At 44.2% G+C, this 25,812-nt stretch overlaps 1 protein-coding gene across 7 annotated transcripts in view; it reads left to right on the plus strand.

The window, feature by feature from the left end:
- Positions 1-25,812, plus strand: part of LOC147008802 (receptor-type tyrosine-protein phosphatase gamma-like) — a 732,556-nt gene that overhangs the window by 419,176 nt on the left and 287,568 nt on the right. For all 7 annotated transcript variants that reach the window (XM_085863992.1, XM_085863997.1, XM_085863993.1 and 4 more), the window contains 3 exons: positions 10,472-10,629; positions 13,381-13,522; positions 22,861-23,042. In XM_085863992.1, coding sequence (XP_085720118.1) covers positions 10,472-10,629; positions 13,381-13,522; positions 22,861-23,042 — 482 coding nt within the window. The remainder of the gene's footprint in view (positions 1-10,471; positions 10,630-13,380; positions 13,523-22,860; positions 23,043-25,812) is intronic.

A 25,812-nucleotide genomic window follows, 5' to 3' on the forward strand; every position in this document is an offset into this window, starting at 1 on the left:
ATTTTAGGTGACCGGTTTCTCTTAGACGGAGGACCCGAAGTCACGTGGTTGAGTTATTGGCATTCATAGTCGATTAGCGACCCGCCGCCTCACGGAGTTATCTGTATGCAACGGCCTGCAATTCCGGAGAGTCTGATGAGAACCCGAGGTAGCTCTTTTCTCCTCGTTCCCCTTCTCCATCCATTCTCCGCCCCCCCCACCCCCATGGTCTTCTCACCCCGACATACACACACACACACACACACGAATACTTTGAGACGTGGTTGGTCTAAATTTGAGGCTTTGAGACCTACATGTTTAGCAGGTCGACAACAGAAACATGCACGTACACATATATGCACGCACATACACAAACACACACTCATACAGAGGTGTATACTTTGAGACAAGGGAGGGCTCTGTTCCACTTTCTTAAACACTTATATGGAAATAATATCCAACAACACGCATGCACGCAAGCACGCACGCACACACACACACACACACACACACACACCCACACGCACACGCACACACACACACACACACACACACACACACACACACACACAACCTTTTATTATATATATATATATATGTATATATATATATATATATATATATATATATATATATGTATACATATACATATATACATATACATATACATATACATATATATATATACATATACAGTCATGTGCCACTTAACGACGGGGTTACGTTTTGAGAAACGCGTCGTTAAGCGACGTCGTCGTTGTGCGAACATCATTTTATTTTTTTCATTTTCGTTTTCGAACATCGTACTTACACAAACCTAGACACCTAAGCTATATGGTGTAGCCTATTGCTCCTCGGATACAAACCTGTACAGCATGTTACTGTACTGAATACTGTCGGCAATTGTAATGAAAGCGAGAGAAAAACCTTCAGAGTGTAGGCTTTATTCCACTTGATTGAAGCCACTTCTACGGGCACATCAGGGGATACAGATGCAGCTAGGAGTACATATGTAGCAACGTATACATGTGCAGTAGATCACCGCAAAATAAATCAGCATAAGCACGGAGTCCGGTATACTCTCAATTCTCACAATTAAACGAGCACCAAGTGGACCGCCGCCGTAAATGACAACGCCCCAGGGACAATCCCCCCGACCGCGCGGAATCTTGGCTTTATCTATCCCGTGCACGAGCCGCGCGACATGTGATCGCGCGTCACGACCTTCAATTCACCACAGCAATTGTAACACACATCCAAGAGAGACTGAAGACGCGTGAGTTTTACCTTTGTGCTGTTCATGACGGCCATCGGTGTTGTTAGCAGCAGCTTACAATCTCCTCTCACATCGATTATAGAAAGGTGAATAAATAGCGTTTGGATTTTATAAATATGTAATTATCGCATCAATGTTATAATTTACAAATGAAGAAACGAGCACCTGTCAATTGTGATATATATTTTCGGAACAGTGCGATTGTTTTAACAACATAAAAAGCTTCACTAAAAATAAATTTGTGTTTTAATGTCTGAAATGAAAATGAGAGAAGAACCTTCAGAGTGTAGGCTTTATTCCATTTGATTGAAGCCGCTTCTACGGGCACATCAGGGGATACAGGTGCAGCAAGGAGTACAAAAGCAGTAAGGTATACACGTGCAACTAATCACCGCAAAATAAATCAGTATAAGCCCGGAGTCCGATATACTCTCAATTCTCACCATTCAACGAGCACCAAGTGAACCACCGCCGTAAACGACAATGCCCCTGGGACAATCCCCCCGACCGAGCGGAACCTTAGCTTTATCTATTCCGTGCTCGAGCCGTGCAACATGTGATCACACGTCACGACCTTCAATTCACCACATTTTCCCCGTCTTTAAAATGTAACTAGAGGCCCAACTAACGCACCATGATTACTTCAGCGCTGCAGGAGTATACATTTCAAGCAACGCAAACTATCTAAACTACAGAAGCATACATGCCAAGCAGTGAGGATTATTTTGAGTTGTAGGAGCATGGTAATGAGCATCGATATATTATGTAACGAGCGTATAGGAGCATGAGCATCGAGGATGCCGATAATCCCCTTTACAGATTGAGTCGGCGAGGGGGTATTATCCGTCGACCTCTCCGGGAGTAAATGGCGGTTTCACTTGAGGGAGGCTTCCGATCCTCTTGGTGAGCCTCGACTCGTGCCGGGGATGACTCCCCGATCGCTCTCGGGTGGAACGCGGCAGCTCCGTCGCCACCATTCTCGGGTGGAGTTCCTGGGGGGGGGGAACACCTGGGGAGGGGATGTCAGAGGGAGGAGTGCCAGATGGTGGTGTACCTGCGGGAGGAGTACCTGAGGGAGCCAAATGGCGAACCGACACAGTGGTCTCCCTGCCATCCAGGAGCCTGACATGAGCATACTCTGGATTAGTATCGATGAGTTCGACCTCTTCCACCATGGGTTCATACTTGCTTTGTCGTACCGGGCGTTTCATGAACACTGTTCCGGGATGGGTTAGCCAGTTGGGCACCGATTGGCCGTCAACATAACGCCGCTGGTGAGTAAACATTCGTTCGTGAGGAGTTGCATTGGTGGACGTGCAGAGCAAAGAGCGTATGGAATTCAGAGCGTCGAGAAGGGTAACCTCCCACCGCTCGGGGCCCAGTCCTCTCGATTTCAACGCCAGAGTTACGGCTTTCCAAATAACTCCATTATATCGTTCCACCTGCCCATTACCCTGTGGGTTGTAACCCGTCGTTCGACTAGTTGCTATGCCGTGCTCTAATAGGAATTGTTTTAGCCCGGCCGACATGAAACACGGCCCATTGTCTGAATGTATGTACGAAGGTTTCCCAAACATAGCGAAGAGGTCAGACAGACATTTCACGACAGTGCCCGAGGTCATATCCGAGCACGGAAATGCGAAAGGGAACCTTGAATATTCATCAACAACAGTGAATATGTATCTGTTGTCTGTCTCGGTCGGCAGGGGCCCTTTGAAGTCAATGTTTAGTCTCTCGAAGGGAGAAGTGGCCTTGATCAATCTGCCAGAAGCCGCGCCATAGAATCTGGGTTTTAGTTCAGCACAAACAGGGCATGAAGCATTCATTTGTTTAATATCTTCAATAGAATAGGGAAGGTTTTGTCTGCGCACGAAATGTGCCATTCTGGTTACCCCCGGGTGGCACAGAGACACATGGAGGTCTTGCAAAGCCCGACTGATTGTCGCCGAACAGTAGACCCGAGAGAAGGTGTCTGCAGCAGGGTTTTCCCTCCCGGGCCGGTAAACTATGTCGTAACTATAGCAGGTTAGGTCTATCTGCCATCTCATAATTTTTTCATTCTTAATTTTCCCGTTATTTTTCCCATCAAACATGAATGCCACGGATCGTTGGTCCGTGACGAGCGTGAAATGGTTTCCCAGTAAATAGTGTCTCCATTTACGTAGGGCTTCGACAATGGCGTACGCTTCCTTCTCTATTGCCGAGTGTCTCTGCTCGCTTCCAGAGAGAGTTCTCGAGAAGAACGCGACGGGTCGCCCAGACTGATTAAGCGTAGCAGCTATCGCGTGATCAGAAGCATCTGTTTCCACCACGAAGGGCACCGAGATATCGATCGATAATACCACGGAATTACTAATATCATCTTTGAGGCTGTGGAAAGCTTTTACAACAGCGGCATCTGGTGGGAAGTTTTTGCAATGCACTAGGGGATGTATTTTCTCGGAGTATTGGGAAATCCATCTTGCATAGAAAGCGAACATGCCGATCACCCGGCGCATTGTCTGCAGGTCCTGAGGTGGGGGTAGCTCACGAAGTGGGCGCAATCGTTCAGGATCTGGCTTAATCGTGCCGTCGGCTATCGTGTAGCCGAGAAGGTCAATTGACCTTGCCGAGAATACGCATTTCTCGTAGTTGAGGGTCAGATTATATTTTCTAGCAATGCTGAAGAATCTGTCCAGATTCATATCATGTTCCCCCTGATCCCTACCGCACACTGTGACATTGTCCACGTAAACAAAAGTGTCTTTGAGGTTTTCATCTGAGATGATGTCGTCCATAACTCGTTGGAAGCAAGCTACTCCATTCGTGACACCGAACGGAATCCTCCTGAATTGGTAGAGGCGTCTACCTGCCTGGAATGCGGTGTAAGGTTTGTCTTCCTCTCGGATGGGAATTTGATGATAGGCGCTTCGCAAATCGATGGTGCTGAATATCTTATAATTGGCCACGCGTTCGACCATCTCGTCTATGCGCGGCAAAGGGTAGGCATCGAGTTGGGTGAAACGATTGACCGTTTGGGAATAATCGACAACCATTCGTTTCTTATGATTCTGATTGGCGGTGACCAACACCTGTGCGCACCATGGCAAATCGCTCGGTTCTATAATTCCTTCTTCCAGTAATCGCTTGGTCTCTGAAGTGATAAAGTTCATATCAGCAGTGGTATATCGCCGCAATTTGATCGCTATCGGTTTACAGACCGGCGACAAGTTAGCAAACAGCTGGGGGGACGTTACCTCTGCGGTGGTCAAAGCATTTAAAATTAGACGAGGTTTGCTTCCTCCAAAGGGTATTTCGATGCTCGTGTGCTGCTTGAGGACATTATGACCCAGAATTACGTCTGCGCATAAATCACGAAGCACCCGTACCCTTACATCCCGATGCATGTACCCTTTTACATCCAATTCAACATTGCAGTACCCTCGTACGCGGGACTGTAGTGATGTGGCGGCCATGCATACCGTATTGTCTGTCGGGTGGATCTTCCATTTCCTGCCCTTCACTAGCGAGCTGTTGACGAAACTTTCAGAGCTACCGGTATCAATCAGAGCCTCAGCCATATGCCCCTTAATTCGTACGTTGATGATAGCCCTGGATAGATTCCCCAGTGAGGCTGCAGTTAGTTTCTTTTGTGAGTAGAGAGCCGCAGAAGTGGGTTTATTTCTCCTTAGAGTAGATTTACATACCCTGGCATAATGCCCTTTCTTGTCACAATTCATGCATGTGGCATCTCTGGCGGGGCATTTGTGGCGGAGGTGTCTTTTGTACCCACAAAAGAAGCATTTACCAACCGGAGTAGTTGCTGAGGAGTTTGACGGGGTCTGGGTATCCGACTCCTCAGGTTTTTCTCCATCCCCTGTGTCAGGCTGTGTCTGTGTCTGTGGGGTTCCTTGAGTTTCCACCGTAGCGGCGTTCATTAGCAGCATCGGTGTCCCAAATGACTCAGATTGCTGCTGAGCCGTATCCATCGCTCGAGCCTGGTCGACTACCTTTTCAAGAGTGGGTTGCGCTTTCTCTAGTAAGCGTTGCCGTATGTGGGCTGATCTGAGTCCTTGGATAAATGCCTCCCGGGTCGCTTCATTTCGGTGTTCCTCAGCGTTTACGGCCCGGAAGCTGCCGTCTTTTCCCAGCTGTTTCAGAGCTTGCAGGAACTGATCGATTGTCTCCCCGGCTGCTTGCTTGCGTGTGTTGAGAAGATGTCATATGTATACCTCGTTCTTGCGCTTCACGTAGAGCGCCTGCAGCACGTCGATCGCTGCTTCGTAGGTGTCACACTCCGAGAAGAGCCTGTATACACTGGGCGAGACATGATTCACAAGGGCGGACAATTTGTCGGCTCCCTCTTCGATGATGGTCAGATAGTGTGAGAAGGAACGGAACCAATGCGACCATTTCATTTCTGAGTCAGTCGCATTTGGGTCTGCGTCGAACCTCTCTGGTTTGTAGATCTTGTCCATCGTTGGTTGAGAGAGCCGAGAAAACCAAATGGAATAAATTGAAATGAAAACGAGAGAAGAACCTTCAGAGTGTAGGCTTTATTCCATTTGATTGAAGCCGCTTCTACGGGCACATCAGGGGATACAGGTGCAGCAAGGAGTACATAAGCAGTAAGGTATACACGTGCAACTAATCACCGCAAAATAAATCAGTATAAGCCCGGAGTCCGATATACTCTCAATTCTCACCATTCAACGAGCACCAAGTGAATCGCCGCCGTAAACGACAATGCCCCTGGGACAATCCCCCCGACCGAGCGGAACCTTAGCTTTATCTATTCCGTGCTCGAGCCGTGCAACATGTGATTGCACGTCACGACCTTCAATTCACCACAATGTCGACTAAGAACAACCATTTATTCGCGGAATTCTTCAATCCAAAGGTAATTCACTTGCGAGAAGGTAAACGTGCAAACATTGGTTCAGTTTGAAAGCCGATTTCCTTGAATCCTGATTCAGCACGACCCTGTTTTTTCGCGATGACATTTTATGGACCTCAACGATCGCATTATAACAGGGCCACCCTGTCGTTTATCATCATTTTGAGGTGTTATGTACTGTACAGTGTACATAACTGTATGTGCTATTTTTATACGAGGCTACATCACTCGGCGATAGGAATTTTTCAGTTACATTTTTTTTTTCATTTTTGTTTTTTTTTTCAGTGCTGGCAGATCCGTCGTATATGCGATCCGTCGTTGCGTGGAACGTCATTAAGCTGGCGTATGACTGTATATATGTATATATATATATATATATATATATATATATATATATATATATATATTGTTATGAATTAACCGATTCGGACAGCCACGCACAACCGCTTAAGGCCCAACCGCAGTCGCGCGTCCGCCGAAAACCGGAATTCAGTCGTAGCTTCAGGACAACTCCGGAAACCTGCTACGGGTGCCTTAACACACCATAAACTGTCAATATTCTGTCCACGTGGTACAGGGTTAATCGCCAAATCTTGATATACCTAATTATCCACGCAGACAGAAGTACCGATAATAATTTATACCTCGACGGGACTCGTCCGGAAACGAGCCGCTAAAGGCCCAGTCACACCTTGACGTTTTTGCCAGCTTATGCCGATTTTTGGAAAATTTGTCTAAAACGCTGGTACACGTCGAATACGTTATGGGTAAGTTTTGATAACATTGAGAGCACGCTGAAAAACACTGCCATACGTCATTGTACGCTGGCTTTACACGTTGTACTTTTCGGTTGGCCTCAAATTTTCCATGCTTGAAATTTTAAGACTTATGCCAGCGTATGACTCACACGTTCCGCATAACGCTGGCCATAAGTTGTCGGCACGTCACCCGATCGTTGACACACGTCGACAAACGTTACTTGTGAGTTACTCATACGTCCAAACACGTCGAGGTAATGTTTAGCGTACCCGAAACTTATTTCTAACCTATGAGTAACGTGTTGTACTCACGTTACGCGATCGGTGACACACGTCCACACACGTTACTTGTAAGGTGCTCATAAGTCGAAACACATCAAGGTAATGGTTAGCGTCAGTGTTCCAGACTCCCTGGTTTTTTTTTTTAGTTTTTTTTTTTCTTCCTTCCTTCGGTATGATGGTGATTTTGACACTTCGATTTCTAGTGCGGTTATAATATAATATAATTAATAGGCTGCCGCTCAACGATTTAAATCATAACCGCACTGTACATTGAACACCGTCATACCGAAGAAAAAAAAAAAACAGGGAGTCTGGAACACTGACGCTAACCATTACCTTGACGTGTTTCGACTTATGAGCACCTTACAAATAACGTGTGTCGATGTGTGTCAACGATCGCATATCGTGCGTACAACTTATTCCCATCGCATGCGGAGCGTGTGTCATACGGCAAGTACGTCATAAAATTTTCAACATGTTTAAAATTACAAGACGTACCCCATTTAATACGACGTATGATAGTGTACTTTAGCGTTCTATTCACGTATACCAAACTTACCCATACCGTATTCGACGTGCGCCAGCGTTTTAGATGCATTTTTCAGAGGTCGGCATACGCTGGCAAGATCGCCAAGGTGTGACTGCGATGTTGACACTTCCATTTCTGCGGTGGTTATGATTTGAATCGTTGTGCGGCAGCCTTTTCATAACCTACGCCACGTGATCGTCGGAGATGCGTGCAGCGCGCTATGCATAAGTTAGACTATCGTTGGGCATAGGTTGTGAAGGCCGACAACAGGTTCAGCATTCGTTGGTATAAGTTATCTATAACACAACGAAACGTTCTGTGTCCATTACTAATACGTTATGCATAAGACCAAGTCGTTATGAATACGTCCGAATCTTTAAAAAAAAACATCAAAAGTTCAACATTAGCCAGCGTTTTACATACATTTTAATACGTTGCCATTGCTGGCTAAAACGTCAAGGTGTGACTGGGCCTTAAGCGCTCGTTCCGTGTGCAATGCCGAGCTGTTTTAATCGCCAAGTTCCGTCAGACCAAATGACCACTTTTATTTGGCTTTAATAGCCAGCTAATTTCCCGAACTCGCTGTGGAAGTCAATGGGAGGAAATGACGCAACGAGCAGATTGACATTCAAACAATGGCAGCATTTATTTCAACAGACAAGCAATCAATGGGGGAAGGGGACATGACACAAGCAAAGCCTACAGCCAATGTCTATTTATTATGTACAGGCACGCACTTTACCAACAATTCTACTTATAAAGACAAGGCGCCACAGACTTTCATACAAAACCCAGGAAAGGAGATGATGGCATTGCGATGTTTGTAGGAGATGATGGCATTGCGATGTTTGTAGGAGATGATGGCATTGCGATGTTTGTAGGAGATGATGACATTGCGATGTTTGTAGGAGATGATGGCATTGCGATGCTTGTGGGAGATGATGGCATTGCGATGTTTGTGGGAGATGATGGCATTTTTGTAGATGATGGCGTTTTTGTAGGAGATGATGGCGTTGCGATGTTTGTGGGAGATGATGGCGTTTTTGTAGGAGATGATAGCATTTTTGTAGATGATGGCGTTTTTGTAGGAGATGATGGCATTGCGATGTTTGTGGGAGATGATGGCGTTTTTGTAGGAGATGATGGCATTGCGATGTTTATAGGAGATGATGGCGTTGCGATGTTTGTGGGAGATGATGGCGTTTTTGTAGGTGATGATGGCGTTGCGATGTTTGTGGGAGATGATGGCGTTGCGATGTTTGTTGGAGATGATGGCGTTGTTTGTCAATGATGAGGATGTTGTGTTGTTTTAAAATGAAAGATAAAGAAATTAAAATGGCTACCTCAAAGATTCGCAGCCCGGCACATGAACAATGCCCTTTACAAATCAGTGGTGATTCTAACCTGAAACAGTTACTTATCGAAATAACTGATCTTCAGGGAACCTGAATGATGTTCTGTGAATTTCCACAACCGCAACAATATATATATATATATATATATATATATATATATATATATATATATATATATATATATATATATATATATATATATATATATATATATATATATATATATATATACACATGCGCACACAGAGGTGGATACTTTGAGACCTGGGAGGGGTACGTTCCACCTTCTGAAACCCGCATATGGAGATAACAACCAACGACACACATAGATGCATTCATACACATTGCCTAATGCGAAACTTCCTTTCGCTGTACTTGAGATGTCTAAGGCATTCACTTTCTGCTAATCATTGATTGCCACCCCTCCCCCTCTCAACTCTCCCCCCACGACTTCCCCTCAAGTGCTCCTATCAAATGCTTGTCCAGAATACCCCCTTCCCCTCCCCACTACCCCCTCTATCCCCCATCCTCCTCGCTCCCTCCCCCCTCCCGGAGTGTATAGCACGTGTGGTGAGGCCTCACTCTCACCACTCCTTCCTCGCTCCTCCACCCCTTCTCACTCTCTCTCCCCCCCCCCAATCTTAATATTCTTGTCAGCGAAGTGACTGGTTGCAACTGTTAGTTGCTAATAAAGAGTAAGATGTAGGACTGAAGGTTATAAATTTCCAAGTTTTGACTTGTTTCCATACATTTGAGGTGTTACCATCTCGTGATGAAGTTGGGGGTATGGTGAGACAGGGATGTTTGAAGGGAAGAGAGCTTTAAAGCCCCTTGGGAAAGGCCAATAAATGCACGTGTCACAGCAGTGTTAACTGATGAAGCATTTTAACTGAATGTTGGCTGACCATGAGACAAATGAAATCCGGTGCAGGACTTTTGTGAAAGATCCACATTTTATTGCTCTGGAAAGATTGGCCTCTGGTTTAAACTAATTATTTTGATTCGATTTGGAAAGTAAACCTTTGCTTCACTCTCTTTCTCTGTCTATGAGGGTGCTTTATAACATACAACATACACCGTTTCTCACATAACCAAATCAAAAATTCTGTTGAAAAGTTATTAGAGGACTTCTTAGTCTTTGTTTTACCACCATTATGATGTTACACCCAACTCATGCACTCTCACACCAATATCACAGTTTCTAATGTATCACAATGCTTTTATATAATTCACAGTTTCTGTCACATTACACTTAACTTTACCTTTGGGTGATCATTGGCCCAAAACTTAAACCTGCTCATTCTCGACATCCCTCCACTGCATCCCCCTTCTCTCATTGTTACCGCTCCCCTCCATTGCCCCCACCTCTCATTTTCATCCACCTCCACACCATCTCATATTCCATGTATGTACCAGAAAAAGTTACAACTATCGGTGCACTGGTTCTTCGCCACCTACTTCCAAGCTCTTTGATCGACTACTATCGGTACGATGGATCGATGACCACACCACCCTGCATCGAGACCGTCCAATGGACCGTATTCCGCGATCGTGTTTCACTATCACAGAGCCAGGTATGCTGTGTAATGATTTCTAATGAATCACCAATCCTGTTGGTAAAATTCATCATGATGTTATTTGCTTGTACAAACCAAAAGTCAGAACTAACCCAAGTGCTGAAAATGAACCTAACCCTCATGACTTGTTCCCTCAATGCTGGAAACCCAGGCCCACAATATCATTTCAGTTCTAATGTGTTTACATTTTTTAAGTTGATACATGCTGTCAGACCCGCGTCAAACATCCTGGTTGTCAGACCCTGACTGATTGAATATAATTAGGAGACTGCAACATGTGTATATTTGTCAAAAACAATCTGGCATGAGCTGCAGGATACAAGCCTTGAAGTTGCCCTGTTGCCTCCTCATGTACATGTCATGATTGTGCAGGTGTGTGTGTGGATGTTTTTTTTTTTGTTTTTTTTTGCATTCCCACCTGTACACTCACTTGTACGCTTTGGATTGTTTTAGCTATTGGAGGTCTTGGAAAACATTTGGACGTACAGCCCAGCCTGCACTACTGTGAATGAAGTGTGCAGTCGCACATTCGCTAACCATTTGTCTAACCTTTTGTGGCTCGCTGTTGTAGTTTGTTGATTGTCATTTGCATGCAGGTTTATGTGTAACCTATATTTGAGTGGTGAGGCCATGACAAGAGTGCAGCAAACTCAGCCCTCCGAATTGAAAAAAAAAATTAATTACTGTGATTCACTGTTCTTCCACATGTGTACTGCCTCCTCAGTGCATCCATTTTGTCAAACACTTCCTGCAATCACTGAGTTTCAATCCCAGTCGTGCTCGAGCGAGCAAGAGTAAAGGCGTCCCATTCGGAAAGCCAATGTGTGAGAAACAGCCGATTTGTATCGACAAGAGATGTTTTATTGCTTGCAGACAACCCTAACGAGTTTGATCTCTACTGAAAAAAGTGAAGGCATTGCTTCGAAGAAAAGTAGTTTTCTACCATCCTCAGCTTGCACAGGGAATCTGCACCCCCGGCACATTGGTAATGGTGAATGCGTTTATCAGCTGCTTGTTTTTTACACTCGTTTATAGATTCTAGTTAGCCATTACTGATTTTACCTTGCAGACCAACTCGATGCCAACGCTGTTCAAAGTGCTATTCCCAAAAAGGACAAGATCACAAAAGTGAGAACGTCATTCCCTTCACGATGAATCCCATCCATGACGTGTACACTCCCAAATGATTCTATCATGCACGCCCAAAGGATTCCATCTTCCACTCCCAAATAATTCCATGTTACACTCCCAAAGGATTCCATGTTACACTCACAAAGGATTCCATGTTACACTCCTAAAGGATTCCATCGTACACCCCCAAAGGATTTCATGTTATACTTGCAAAGGATTCCATCGTACACTCCCAAAGGATTCCATCGGACACCCCAAAAGGATTTCATGTTATACTTGCAAAGGATTCCATCGTACACTCTCAAATGATTCCATGTTACACCCCAATTGATTTCATGTTATACTCCCAAATGATTCCATCATACACCCCCAAAGGATTTCATGTTATACCCCAATTGATTCCATGTTATACTCCCAAATGATTACTTCGTACACTCCCAAATGATTCTATTGTACATTCCCAAAGGATTCTATCATACACTCCCAAATGATTTCATGTTATACTCCCAAAGGATTCCATCATACACCCCCAAAGGATTTCATGTTATACTTGCAAAGGATTCCATTGTACACTCCCAAAGGATTCCATCATACACTCCCAAAGGATTCCATCGTACACTCCCAAATGATTCCATGTTACACTCCCAAATGATTCCATGTTATACTCCCAAATGATTCCATGTTATACTCCCAAATGATTCCATGTTATACTCCCAAATGATTCCATCATACACCTCCAAAGAATTTCATGTTACACCCCAATTGATTCCATGTTATACTCCCAAATGATTCCTTCGTACACTCCCAAATGATTCCTTCGTACACTCCCAAAGGATTCTATTGTACACTCCCAAATGATTCCATCATACACCCCCAAAGGATTTCATGTTACATCCCAATTGATTTCATGTTATACTCCCAAAGGATTCTATTGTTCACTCCCAAAGGATTCCATGTTACACCCCAAAGGAATTCATCGTATAATCTTAAAGGATTCTATCATACACTCCCAAGGGATTCAAATGTATGTACTCAAGACAAGCCAACAGATGTTCTCAAGAGGTGGCATGGCACTCACAATTAAGATGATCACATTGTATTTCCAAGGATATCTGTGTAATTTCCCCAGATGGATGCATGTAGCATTCCCAAGGGGAACCATGACGCATTCAAAGTGTTATTGTGGTGTACACTCGTCACGATTTGTTCCACATTTCCAGATGTGCTGTGCCAAACTGGAAATATCCTTCTCAATTCCGCAGCCACACGACATGTACACACACACGCACACGCATACCGCCTATTTGCCTTTTAAAGTTTGTTGTACGATCTCACATCGGTGGCAACGCAGAGTGGAGACCATTTCAAATTACCCGCCGAGTACTTGCCTATCAAGCATACCTCTCGGGTGACTCGTCTTGCCGGAGGAACCATCTGTTAGCTAACTCAGTACTTTGGATATGCATCATGCACGCATTACTGGTTCCCGTTTGGGCTTCAGATTCCAGTTGAGTCGCACCGAATTTCAGTAATTTTGGGCAATAATTACATTTCACTAAGTGGCAGTAACACATTGTTCACTGTGCCCTTCATTCTCTTCCCTTTGTCTGTGTGCAGCTGTCCAAATTCTGTGGGATTTTCACAACGGAGCGTGTTGGCTTTAGCAAAGTGGTTGACTACCTCCGTGATAATTACAGACCGACGCATCCCTCGTACTCAGACTCTGTATTCGTGTCATATGGAAACCGAACAGGCCCAGGTATTTTTGTCTGCTTCCATCAGTCTGATTCTTTATTTGTCTGCCTGCCTTTTATCGTTTTGTAATTGTTTACTGTTACGTCCAGCTTCGCTACCTTTTCTTATCACCTTTTAAAAACAAAACAAACGGGGGGGATATTGCAATCGCTCCCATCTGTCTATGTGTCTCTCTGCCTGTCTGTCCGTCCGTCATGCGAGGTCCTCCTAAATGCTTGGGCAGGAATTCACCAAACTTGATAGTTATTATGATCACCACATTGCAAGAAGGTTGCAAGAGTTGCAAGAGTAGTAATTTTTGGCTCTGCCCCCGGGGCGGGGCCAAAAGGTCAAATACAAAAAAAATGCAATTACGGGCACATTTTAACCTTTTTAAATGAAACTTTGTATATGCAATCAACATTGCATTAAATATTTAACGATTTTTTTTTTTAAATTTGACCCTGGGTTCATGCCCCAGGGCATGGGGCCTTGGGGTTACAAGGGTCAAAACAGACATAAAAATTTACTCAAAATTTGATATTGGGTCATTCCTGGTGAAACCTTTAGCCATCTTTCAACTTTGCATGAGGTGGGAAGAATGGGGATTTGTGATGGCATGCCATCGACTTAGCTCTAGTTTTTGTCTGTCCTTGGACTGCACTCAAAACTGGTGTCTAAAAGTGATACATTGAACAGGCCACTATTTCTAAGTGTTCTGACCCCTCAAAACTGCAGTAGCCATGACTTTTAAGTGAAGACATACAGATCACCTTACCCGAGGTCACAGCGGGGATGCAATTTGGTGTCCCAGAGCCATTGTTCACCAGTTCATCATTCTCACAACTGATCACTCCCGTGGCTCGCCTGGCAATCGCCGGATTAAACTGCTCCTCACGGCTGTGATTTCTACTCGCTTGTATTTGCGTTCGTGCATTTGGATAGAGGCTTTAATTCGGGCATGAGGTGCTGTGCGAGCTGGCTGCACAATGTGCGGCAAGATGGATTGCACACCGTGGATTGCCTTACGCTGGCTTTTTGTCTACATCTGTAATGAAATGCAAAGAATGAGAGTGGCTGCAGAACCACTGCCTTGGACAACGTTGCGGAAAGGTTCTATAACACCTAGAATGACACAAAATTGATTTTTTTTTCCGGCCAGGACATGCAGGACATGCAAGATGGAAGTTGGTCTCTGCAGGGCTTTCATTGAGCCCAAAGTAAACGTTCTCTACACATTCGAGTTCATGATGTGGCAAAGTTATTAAGTATATCATCACAGGGAGACAGGGTCACACCATGATGGCTTGCTCCTTCATTAAGATGCTTCCGCTCGCAACGAGGTCGCAGTGTGGGCCGGGCTCGGTGGATACGGGATGTCGGAGCCCCCTCGAGCTATAAGGACGGGCGAACCTCGTTGTCTAGCAGTAAATAATGTAATGGCACGAAGGAGCCATTTTAATCACTGCTCCGCAGGCAACTTACGACGGCCTTAACGGATGGTTTATAGGTAATATCGCATTTGAGATATTGCGTGTGAAACAGCCTATCGGGAAGATCCAACTTTAAATCCAATGACAGTCTCATATTAGTCCAACAATGAATGCTTAACGAGCTGGCCATACTAATCCGCGGAGCCATGTAGCTCATCTTCTGGACACTCATTGAAAGCTTCCCTGATTAATTGTGGATGGTCTGTCAGATTGTTCATTTGGAGTTGCTGGGCTTGAAGGCTTGAAGGCTTGAAGGCTTGAAACTCCCACTTGTCGTTTGCGTTTCGTAGTCTATGCAGGTGTTTTGCTGTATGCAGCGGGTTCAGCTCGCTAATCATCGTGCTGACTGATGGGTCAATGCTGCCTTTACTCATAGATTTCTAACAGTGAGATTGGGTCAGTTCTCATATTGCGGAACCCATTCAGCTTGCACACATCGAGTGTCATTGTTATTATTTCTGTGTAGTTACTGTCATCGAATTGTATGGTCGATATATATTTTTTTGATTCATTTCATCATCTTGTATACTTGGTCACCCCACGCATGTGAAGCGAAACGCGGGGTTAAGCAATTACAAAGAAATGTAACAGGTGGAGGCCATTCAGCACTTCATGCCTGCGTGAACACCATACTAATTTATAAACACAAGATCCAAGGAAATAAATGCAAAATTAAAAAAGATATATTTAATTAATTTTTATTTCTATTTTTATTATTATTCTTTTTTAAGTTTTCGTATTTTTTTTCTTCTTTTTCTTCTTCCCCACAAGGGAGGGGGCATGGGCTTGGTTAAAAACAAACAACATCAACCACACCACACCCCATGACAAGACCCCCACCAACAGCACTCCGTACACATGCGCACAATCACCCATCAATACTCAACCTCCCTAAAAGTTCACTTCTGTCTGTTTGTCTGTCCGTGCATCCACAAACGTCAGTTTATGATCGAGGAACAACTTAATTTCAAGTTAATGTTATATTTTGAGAGGTAATCGGAACATGATCAGAAAGGAAACTAGTAGTTTTGCACGACTTTGGCTCTGAATTTGCCGTGAATGACCATGCAGAGAGAGGAGTGAGATGATTTTTCTCCTCTGTCTGCCTGTCTGGCAGTCAAACCAAATTGAAAACAATTCCAAACAGGAAACTTACTGTTTTTAAAGATGTCATAAAGGACACAAACAACAAGCACGAATAACTAATATTATATGTTAAATAAGGTTGTGTAAAAGACACTGCGTCAATGGCTTTTTTATGCGACTTTCACAAACCTTATTTTGTTTCAAATGGATTAGATACTTGAACACTGCACGAGGTATGTAAGATGGCCTCTGAATTCTCTGTTTTTTTGTTGTTTTTTTTTGTCATTCAAACCCCAAAGTTCTCAAAACGCCTCTATCAGTGCCATTTGAAACGAGCTTGATTTACAAATATATGCCTGGTGTTGGTTTAATGGTTAGGGTGGTGGGCTTGGGATCCTATGATCCTGAGTTCAAATCCCACTCAGCTGTTGAATTAATACCAGGTGGGGTTGACTCTGCCTGTCGTCCTTTCGAGGTTGGCAAAACGAGTGCTAGCTTGCTGGTGTACTGCGTCGGAGTCACGACCCGTCCAGTATTGTACCCAATAGCCAAGGAGACTGCTTAGGCAGCACCAACGCTATGCACAGAGTATGGTCCCAATGGATGGATGGATTTACAAGTATGCACAATCAAACCCAACTACAACATAACCACCCAAGGGAAACGGTCATCATGTGGCCTTTATAGACAGGTAGCCTTTCTCCACAGGTGCCATTTTGTTTTATTTTATCAATACATACATGCATCATTAAAGCACTTAAATCGTACAAGGATATACAAGGAACTTTGACGCAGGAGGCCATTCGGCCCATCATGCCTGTGCTGCACGAACCTCAGAAACCATCACCCATCCACACGCAAGCTCCCAACAATTCCTGCCAATATCCCTGCACCTTTCTATCTCCAATGCATCTCAGTTCCAATCTAATACCAAATTTAAACCTATCTACTCTTTCAGCTGCCATTACCTTTCTTGGTAGATCATTCCATACATTAATTATAATCTCTGAGTGAAAGACACTTGCCTGAATACTCTTCTAACTCTCATCTTTACTCTCAGGATATGCCCCCTGGTGCTATCACTGTCTATTCTGTTGAAAAACTCTTCTGCATTTATTTTGCCCATACCCTTCATTATCTTGAACATCTTGATCACATCCCCTTGTTAAAATATTGTTCAAATTTGTGTCAAATCTTTTGTTTTTAATGACGTTTACATATTTTGATGATGTTTGTTTTGGCACGAACAGGCGTCAGGATGTATTGTCATTTTGTATATGTAGTATTTGTGAAAGTTATATGTATAATGGAAACATGGGAGCAGATTTTTTTTTTCGGTTACATTTTGTAATATTTTGCTCCGCTTGAACTTTGGACCAATTTTATATTACTGACACCACAACAGGGATGTATTGATCACTTACTGTGTGTCATGGTCTTGTGAGTTCATTCACTCGGCGATGTTCCAGGCACTCGATCCTTACTGCTCGTTCCATCTGAATCGCTTCCACATTTTTTTTCCCTTGAACGAAAACTTGATTTCGAGCAAGCATTCCAGAATATACATTCCAATCCATCCATGATTATAGTTGTATAACAGTGAAGCTGAAATACAGTTAGTCATCTCCAGTACTCATGATCTCCTTATGAGTTTCGATTAATTAATGATAAGGCCGATTGATCAATGTGTGTGCCATCCCTCCGATGGATGTTAAAATGGATGTCCCATCTACTGGGACATCCTGCAAAATGTTCTGCAAAATGGTTATAATGTTCCTGCAAAACCTCGCAAATGCACGATTCACAAATACAGATACCTTGTTTAATGGGGAAAAGGCGTTTAGTTTCCCAGGTCAGACTCAACGTAGGGGGGAAATATATGAACAACGAGAAGGGCACTCGGTAGAACACATACCTCCTCCATGTAATGCCTGATCCACGAGAACATATCGGGCTCAATACATTTTTGAAATATCATGCTATATATCGTTTTTGGCCCATCTCTCAATGGTGAAGAATCACTTTAAAAATTAAACAATTCTCGTATCCAGATCCGGATTCAGAACTTCACCAAAATCGAGCCAATTCGGCGTGGTCACACACCCAACGTGCCCACCAAATTTCATCCGGATCCGTCTGCAACTTTTTGAGATATCCTGCACACAGACAGACAGATAGACAGACAGGCGGACAAACAGACAAACAAACAAACAGACAGAAAGGGGTGAAAACATAACCTCCTTCACCTCGGTGGTGGAGGTAATAATTAAAATACATAAATGACAGTACAGTATACAGAAAATGTGTGTTTTATTTACGTTGGATGATGTTGTGTTGATGGTGGTAGTAGTGTTGGAGGGGGAATGCGGAAGGATGATTCATTCCCACTAAAAAAGCACTCGCACTCGCAGCCAGTCCATCCAACACATTCACTTTTTCATTTAAATTCATCGCTTTATTCTGCCTCTTTCCAGCAGACTCACCTTCCTGGTAATTCTTCCACAAAAACCGACTCTCTCTTGTGAATAGATCCATCCCATGTCGTCTTCAGTTATGCTACCATTCTTCCTGCCAATGAAACACTGAATCCTGTGATGAGGCAGTTGCTCTGATACAATTTGTTTTCTCTTCCTGGAAAGTAAATCTGACCGAAGGCAATTTCAGCTCATTCCACAAAGCCCACAACAAGTGTGCATCCACTCTCAGGAGAGCCAGAAAACGACATCTGGCCAACCTCAAGAATGAACTTTCAAACTTGTCTCCCTCCTCTAAAACCTGGTGGCACATTGTTAAGTATGTCTCCGGAGTAAGCTCACCCTCCAACCCTTCCCCCTCTTTAAATGGCACCAGAGCCGTCTGCACTTGTGAGAAGACTGAATGACTCAATTCTGTGTTTACTTCTAAATCTTGCATCCCCATCCCCTCACTCTCTGTACCCACCCCTACCCAGTCATACCAACTGATCCAAGAGTCTGTCTTTTGCGCCTGAGAATGTGGAGAAGTTTCTGGCAACCATTAATTCTGATTCTGCAACTGGAAAGGATTGCATAAGCTCACATTTCCTAAAAACCTGCTCTGCTGCTCTTGTACATTCTCTTTCCTCACTTATCACACTATCATTTGCCCTCAGGTTATCTGTCATCTGCTTGAAATCCGCCAACATCACTGCATTATATATAAGGTGCAAAAACAGATCCACTTAACTATAGACCTGTCATCTTATTTCCAATCATCAGCAAGGTCATGGAATCCATTATCGCAGTTGATATGAAATCCTTCCTTTTCTCCAATAGGTATCATCTCAGATCACCAATTCTGATTCAAACTAGGTCACTCCTCCTTGGACATGCTGCTCCTACTCTCCCAACAATGGTTAGAGGCCCTCAATGTCAGACATGAGATCAGAACCGTCTCTCAAGACATATCTCGAGCTTTTGATGCAGTCACCAACCCACCTAACTCTCCAAACTCTTTGTCTATGGCATCCAACTCCACACATTGCTTACTGACTTCCTCGACTCTCGAAGCCGACATGTAGCTCTTAATGGAATCCTTTAATCTCCTCTCCCTGTTAAGGCTGGAGTCCCCCGAGGCAGTGTTCTGGGCCCAGTCCTATTCCTAATCTTCATCAACGATCTCTCTGAAAATCTCCTTTATCTATTTTCTGATGACTCCACCCTCTGCCATGAGATCCCTCATCCTTCAGATGTGCAGTCGACAGCCTCTTCTGTCTCTTTAGAACTTGACAATTTCACAAGCTGCTCAAAAACTTGGAATATGTCCTTCAGTTCAGACAAATCTCACAATCTCTCTCTCTCTCTTGAGAGGCAATATGGCAAACTCTTCCATCTACTTTCTCAACCATCCTCTTGAACAAGTTTGGTCAGTCAAACACTTGGGTCTCACTATTAGCCACGATCTTTCATGGACAGAACAATTTCTAAGTTGGCCTCCAAAGCGAGTCACTGACTGAGCACCATGCATTGTGTAAAGTCCTTCCTTAGCACACCTAAACTCCTATCCACCTACAAGGCTTTCATCTGCAGCTTAATAGAGTACTGCTCCCCTTTCTGGGCTGGTACTCCTGTCACACACCTTGTTCAGCTTGATGCCATGAAAACCAAGGCCTTCAAGATGATTCCAATCTATCGTGATGATTGGAACCTCTCACAATGAAGCTAAGTCTCTGGGCTTATCATTTTCCCATCGCAGATGGGTCATTAGTTTCTCTGTCTTCTACTGCCTCCTTCCTGGTCTTGCAACCTCTGCTTTTTCCATGCTCTGCTCCCCCCCTCCCCCACCTCATTCTGGAATCAACTTCCTCAGTTTGTTCATTGTAACCTCAATCTTCCCCCCAGTGCTTCAAGATAGCTGTTCACCTCCATCTAAGGTAATCCCCCATCTATACTTATGATCTTTTTTACCCTCAAATACCTTTCACCTCCTCCTGTTCCTCTTATCTCTGAATGGGCTCCTCCCTGTACCAAAGTTCCTTGTATAAATAACAATGTATAATGAGCAAGAGATGACACCTTTTCAGGCAGAGAATCACAAATACAACTGGAACAGACCCCTGGATTCCATCCTTCAAGTCCCATAAATGAATGCCTTTTAGAAGAGACTAGACCGTTTTTGGGGAACTACCAACCCTGGTACAAAATTTGTTTTAACTGTACATAATAGTTACTATTTTAACTCGAAATGATCATATCCTCACAAGTGCTGTTGGTTCTTTTTATTCTGGTGTGGATTATAAGCGTGTGAAAATGCTTTCACTTTTTTCTGAAGATTCAACGGGATTCAAGGTCTTGAAAAAGAAGCTTACAGCTACCAACTGGACAGGATGTATTTGTCACTTCATCAGCACTTTTACTGGCTCAAAATATGATTTCCTCAACCAAGCTTAAAAAAGAAAAATATATACCTGCTGTATGTGTGGAAAATTACACATTGAGGTGGGGAATTTTGTGAATTGAACCCAGGTCCCCTGGTGAGCCATACTAGTGCACTGCCATCTGAGCTATCTGGGTGACCCACCAGCTGAGCTATCTGGGTGACCCATCAGCTGAGCTATCTGGGTGACCCATCAGCTGAGCTATCTGGGTGACCCACCAGCTGAGCTATCTGGGTGACCCATCAGCTGAGCTATCTGGGTGACCCACCAGCTGAGCTATCTGGGTGACCCATCAGCTGAGCTATCTGGGTGACCCACCAGCTGAGCTATCTGGGTGACCCACCAGCTGAGCTATCTGGGTGACCCATCAGCTGAGCTATCTGGGTGACCCACCAGCTGAGCTATCTGGGTGACCCACCAGCTGAGCTATCTGGGTGACCCACCAGCTGAGCTATCTGGGTGACCCATCAGCTGAGCTATCTGGGTGACCCATCAGCTGAGCTATCTGGGTGACCCATCAGCTGAGCTATCTGGGTGACCCACCAGCTGAGCTATCTGGGTGACCCATCAGCTGAGCTATCTGGGTGACCCACCAGCTGAGCTATCTGGGTGACCCATCAGCTGAGCTATCTGGGTGACCCACCAGCTGAGCTATCTGGGTGACCCATCAGCTGAGCTATCTGGGTGACCCACCAGCTGAGCATGCAATTCTCCCACATATAGAGATGCCACTCTCTTTCCCCCGCTGCTTCTGGGACTCACTGCCAACCAGAGGAGCAACGAAGGCCTGTCCATGAGAGGGTCTTTCCCCCCATGGGGGGGACAATTCCACGACCGCTATTATTCACGACAAGGGGCGGAGTAATACAATTATAATTGAGGAACTCACTGCTAACCAGAGGAGCAACGAAGGCCTGTCCATGCGAGGGTCTTTCCCCCGTGGGGGGGGGACAATTCCACGACCGCTATTATTCACGACAGGGGGCGGAGTAATACAATTATAATTGAACAGGCAAACAAATATGTACATGTGGGAAAAATTCCCGTCTGGGTGCGTAATTTTTCCCACATATACATATCGTATTTGTTTGCCTGTTCAATTATAATTGATGAGCAAAGCCTGGTGTTGGCTTAGTGGTGAGGGTGGTGGCCTGGGATCCTTGGGTCCTGAATTTGAGCCCCGTTGGCCACTGAATTAACACCAGGGGGTTGACTCAGCCTGTCATCCTTCTGAGGTTGGCGAAATTAGCACCAGTATACTGGTAATCGGGGCACTGCATCAGCGGCATCGCTGCACCCCTAGCCAATGATGCAACCAGCAGCCAAAAAAGGCAGCACATAATGGGATTAATGAGCAGTGAGCACAAGGCTGCGCTTGTTTTGGATGTTTTCATTGAAGGAGGCTTTCCGATAGTTCTGATTTTTTTTTTCCTGGTGTATCAGCTTCGATGTGCCGATAGATTAGATTAAATGAATTGAAAGCGTCCCAAAATGAAAATATAAATAAATGAAAAAAAAAATGAAAAAATATTGCAGGTGACCAACCCGAGACAATTGGGAGGAACGGTTCGTTATTGCTTACAATGTGTAAGCATACTCCGCTAGTGTATATATATATATATATATATATATATATATATATATATATATATATATATATATATATATATATATATATATATATATATATATATATATATATACATGCACTCTGAATGCCTCTTGTGTGTAATCGAGTCGATAACAGCTTATTGAATCAATGTCACTTTGACTGTGGTGCAACATTAATGTCCATCCATTGTCACAATTCCAGTTGTGTACACGTGTACTTTATGAATTATGCATGGCTCCGAGAACAGTTTTAATTGATGCCTGTAATTTCTTTCATAGTATGCACATCAGTGCCTCAGAATGTGGCTGTGGAAGAAGCTGATTGGACAACAGCGAGAGTCACATGGTCTGAAGCGAAGGTTGTGGTCCCTGGGGAAACTTTGCTGACTGTGGTGGCATATGTTGTGTCTTTGGAGAAAGCTGGAGAAGGGTTACGGAAAAGGCACCGCACTCAGGGCATGGTGAGTTCATGGTGGCCGCCACCGGGAGTCGATGGGCCATCTTTATTGGTTAATCAACAGCCATTGTCCAAATATATGCCTGGTGTTGGCTTAATGGTTTGGGTGGGGGGGGGGGGCTTGGGATCCTCGGATCCTGAGTTCAAATCCCTGTTGGCTGTTGAATTAATACCAAGTGGGGTTGACTCAGCCTGTCATCCTTCTGAGGTCAGCAAAATTAGTGCCAGCTTGCTGGTATCCTGTGTCGGAGTGGCGACCCATCCAGGATTGTGCCCAATAGCCAAGGAGACTACTTAGGCAGCACCAATGCTCTGCACAGAGTATGGTCCCAATGGATGGGTGGAGTGTCCAACTGTTTGGCCTTTATCACGACCAGGTGATTAAGAACAGATATTGGTGAACTCATGGAAACGTAATTCATGACGTAATTTACAAACTGAACACCTGTCATTGTCAACCGAGGTGAGCCTTAGTTTGTCCTACACAAACTTGTTTTTGCCGGGAGGTGAGTGCACTTGACCACCATCTCACTAACGCATAGTGAGTCAGGAAAAGACAAATTGTGGCACGTCCTGTGACCAACGAAGAAGTGGGTGATGGGCCGATGAACCGTTAAGGTGCATGCGGCGCTATTTCGGATTGTTTTACTGTGACAGATTCCCTTGTCAAATGAGATTGTTGAAAATAATTTTGAATTCTCTGCCACATTGCTGAAAATAGCAATTATTGAGAAAAGGCTGGAGGGATTTCCAAGGCCTTTAACTTCTTGTTTATGAACCAAGATCGGATATCGACGAAACATTCAGTTCTCCAGATTCTCCAGGCATCTGCCCTGTAACCGCCAGTTGCATGCGCAGCGCCGCGCTACCTTCAGGCACGGTTTGCCGTGAAGCCAAATGTGTGGGCTTGACAAGAAATTGAAATGACTCCCGGTGTGCCCAGATCGTCTCCTGTGTTTAGAAATGCGTTTTTTTCACTATTTTTTTCCTTGACGAGGTGGGTGAATTGTTGGGGACCACTGCAATGTTGTCTGGTATGCCGATATGGTAAGTGAGGAAGCCATGTCCTTTCGGACCACTGGCGTCGTTACCTCCACCACCGAAGGTGGATAGAGGTTATGTTGTTATGATAGAGGTATGTTAGAGGTGTATGTTTCAGCAACGAGATTTTTTTTCATTCCATTTGTGATTCTTCATCATTGAGAGATGGGACCAAAAACGTTATTGAGGACGATATCTCAAAAGGTTGTGGACAGATTTAGACGAAACCTGGTGGACAGGTTGAGTGTGCGACAAGGACGAACTGATTCGATTTTGGTGAAGACCCTGATGCAGATGTGGCCTATCAGTTGGATACCAAACGTAAACTGTTCAGCCTGGCGGAGGTACAGTATGTGCTCTATCAAGTGCCGTTCTTGTGAGGGAGATTTGTTTTTTTTCTTTCCCCGTAGTTCCAGTGTCTGTTCAACTCTCCAACTTTGAAGCAAATGCAAATGTCAGTCATTGTTAGTCTTGATCATTTTCCCTCAAAACCTAACAGTTTAACAACTACAAGTCATCAAGAAACTTGGATAATAAGTTACTGCACTGCCGTAACCTGTCGTTTTGATTGTTATTCATGGGTTTCCGATTTTAATGCTCTTCCTTGCCATTGTCTGTGCCCATGCTTTGTGACTTGTAGAACCCTCTTTTTTTCACAATGTCAGTTAATATTGCTCTTTGGGGCAACCTTTCTTTCTCACCTGTTATTTTGCTTTGCCTTGTATCGATGAGATAGGTTAGCTGAGGATTCTACCAATTGATTAATTCCACCAGGTGAGTGGCTCATCTGATGATGGGCACTAATGATACACATAAGACGTTCATACATTCATTATAATTACAACTTTTTAATCTCCAACGTCAAGGCTCATGGAAAAGCGAGGCGGCAGAGGGCATAACATAATACACTCAAGGTTGGACAACCAACGAATGCAGCAATGGGGGTGGGTGAACAAGAGGAGGAGGGGCAAGGAAACTGAGAAATCTTCAAGTAGATGGGGACACATCAGGGAGAGTCAATGGGGGATAGAAAGGATCATGTGTTGGGATGGATGATGGTCTGAGGTGGTGGTGTACCGCTGACTTGAATCCCGTGAGGAAGGGGTGTGGGGTTTATTTCATCATTTCAGTCTGTTTGCTTGCATTCTATTTCTCTCATGTACAGTATATGCTTTATCTCTTTATTTTGATGTTTTGACAGAAACACCTGCTGCTATGATAAATGCGTAACGGCCTTTAATGTATTTGGAATTACCGATATCTCGAAATATTTCAGATCTTGGGAATAATCCTGTCATTGTTTCTTTGTGCGTTGAACTCCATTTCTACATTTGATTTTTCTTCTATGATTTGAAGGACTCTTTCAAGTCAGTATGTTTCAAATTGCAGTTGTTGTGAACTGGGAATGGTTCATATTTTTATTTTTCAAAGTGTGTTGAGTCGTTATGGGGCTGACAGGATGGTGCAGAGGTAGCACAGAGGTAGCTGTCTTACCTGGGCTTGATTGTCATCCCGGCTCTAAAGTCCTGAATTGAGGCTTCGCAGGCAGGACATTGCATCACAGAGTGCACTGTCCCTCGGATAAACGCGAAGTTGGGTGTCCTGTCTGATACTATTATTCCAGTGAATATTCAAGATCCCATGGTGTCCTTCGATGAAGAGAAGATGAGTAATTACCGGCACCATGAACAAATAAGGATGTGGGGAAGAATGATGGCAGCTGGCAGATTATC

The sequence above is a fragment of the Eptatretus burgeri genome, chromosome 18, assembly GCF_056783735.1.
Source record: "Eptatretus burgeri isolate ZD-2024b chromosome 18, Ebu_testis_v1, whole genome shotgun sequence".
Classification (NCBI taxonomy): Eukaryota; Metazoa; Chordata; class Myxini; order Myxiniformes; family Myxinidae; genus Eptatretus; species Eptatretus burgeri.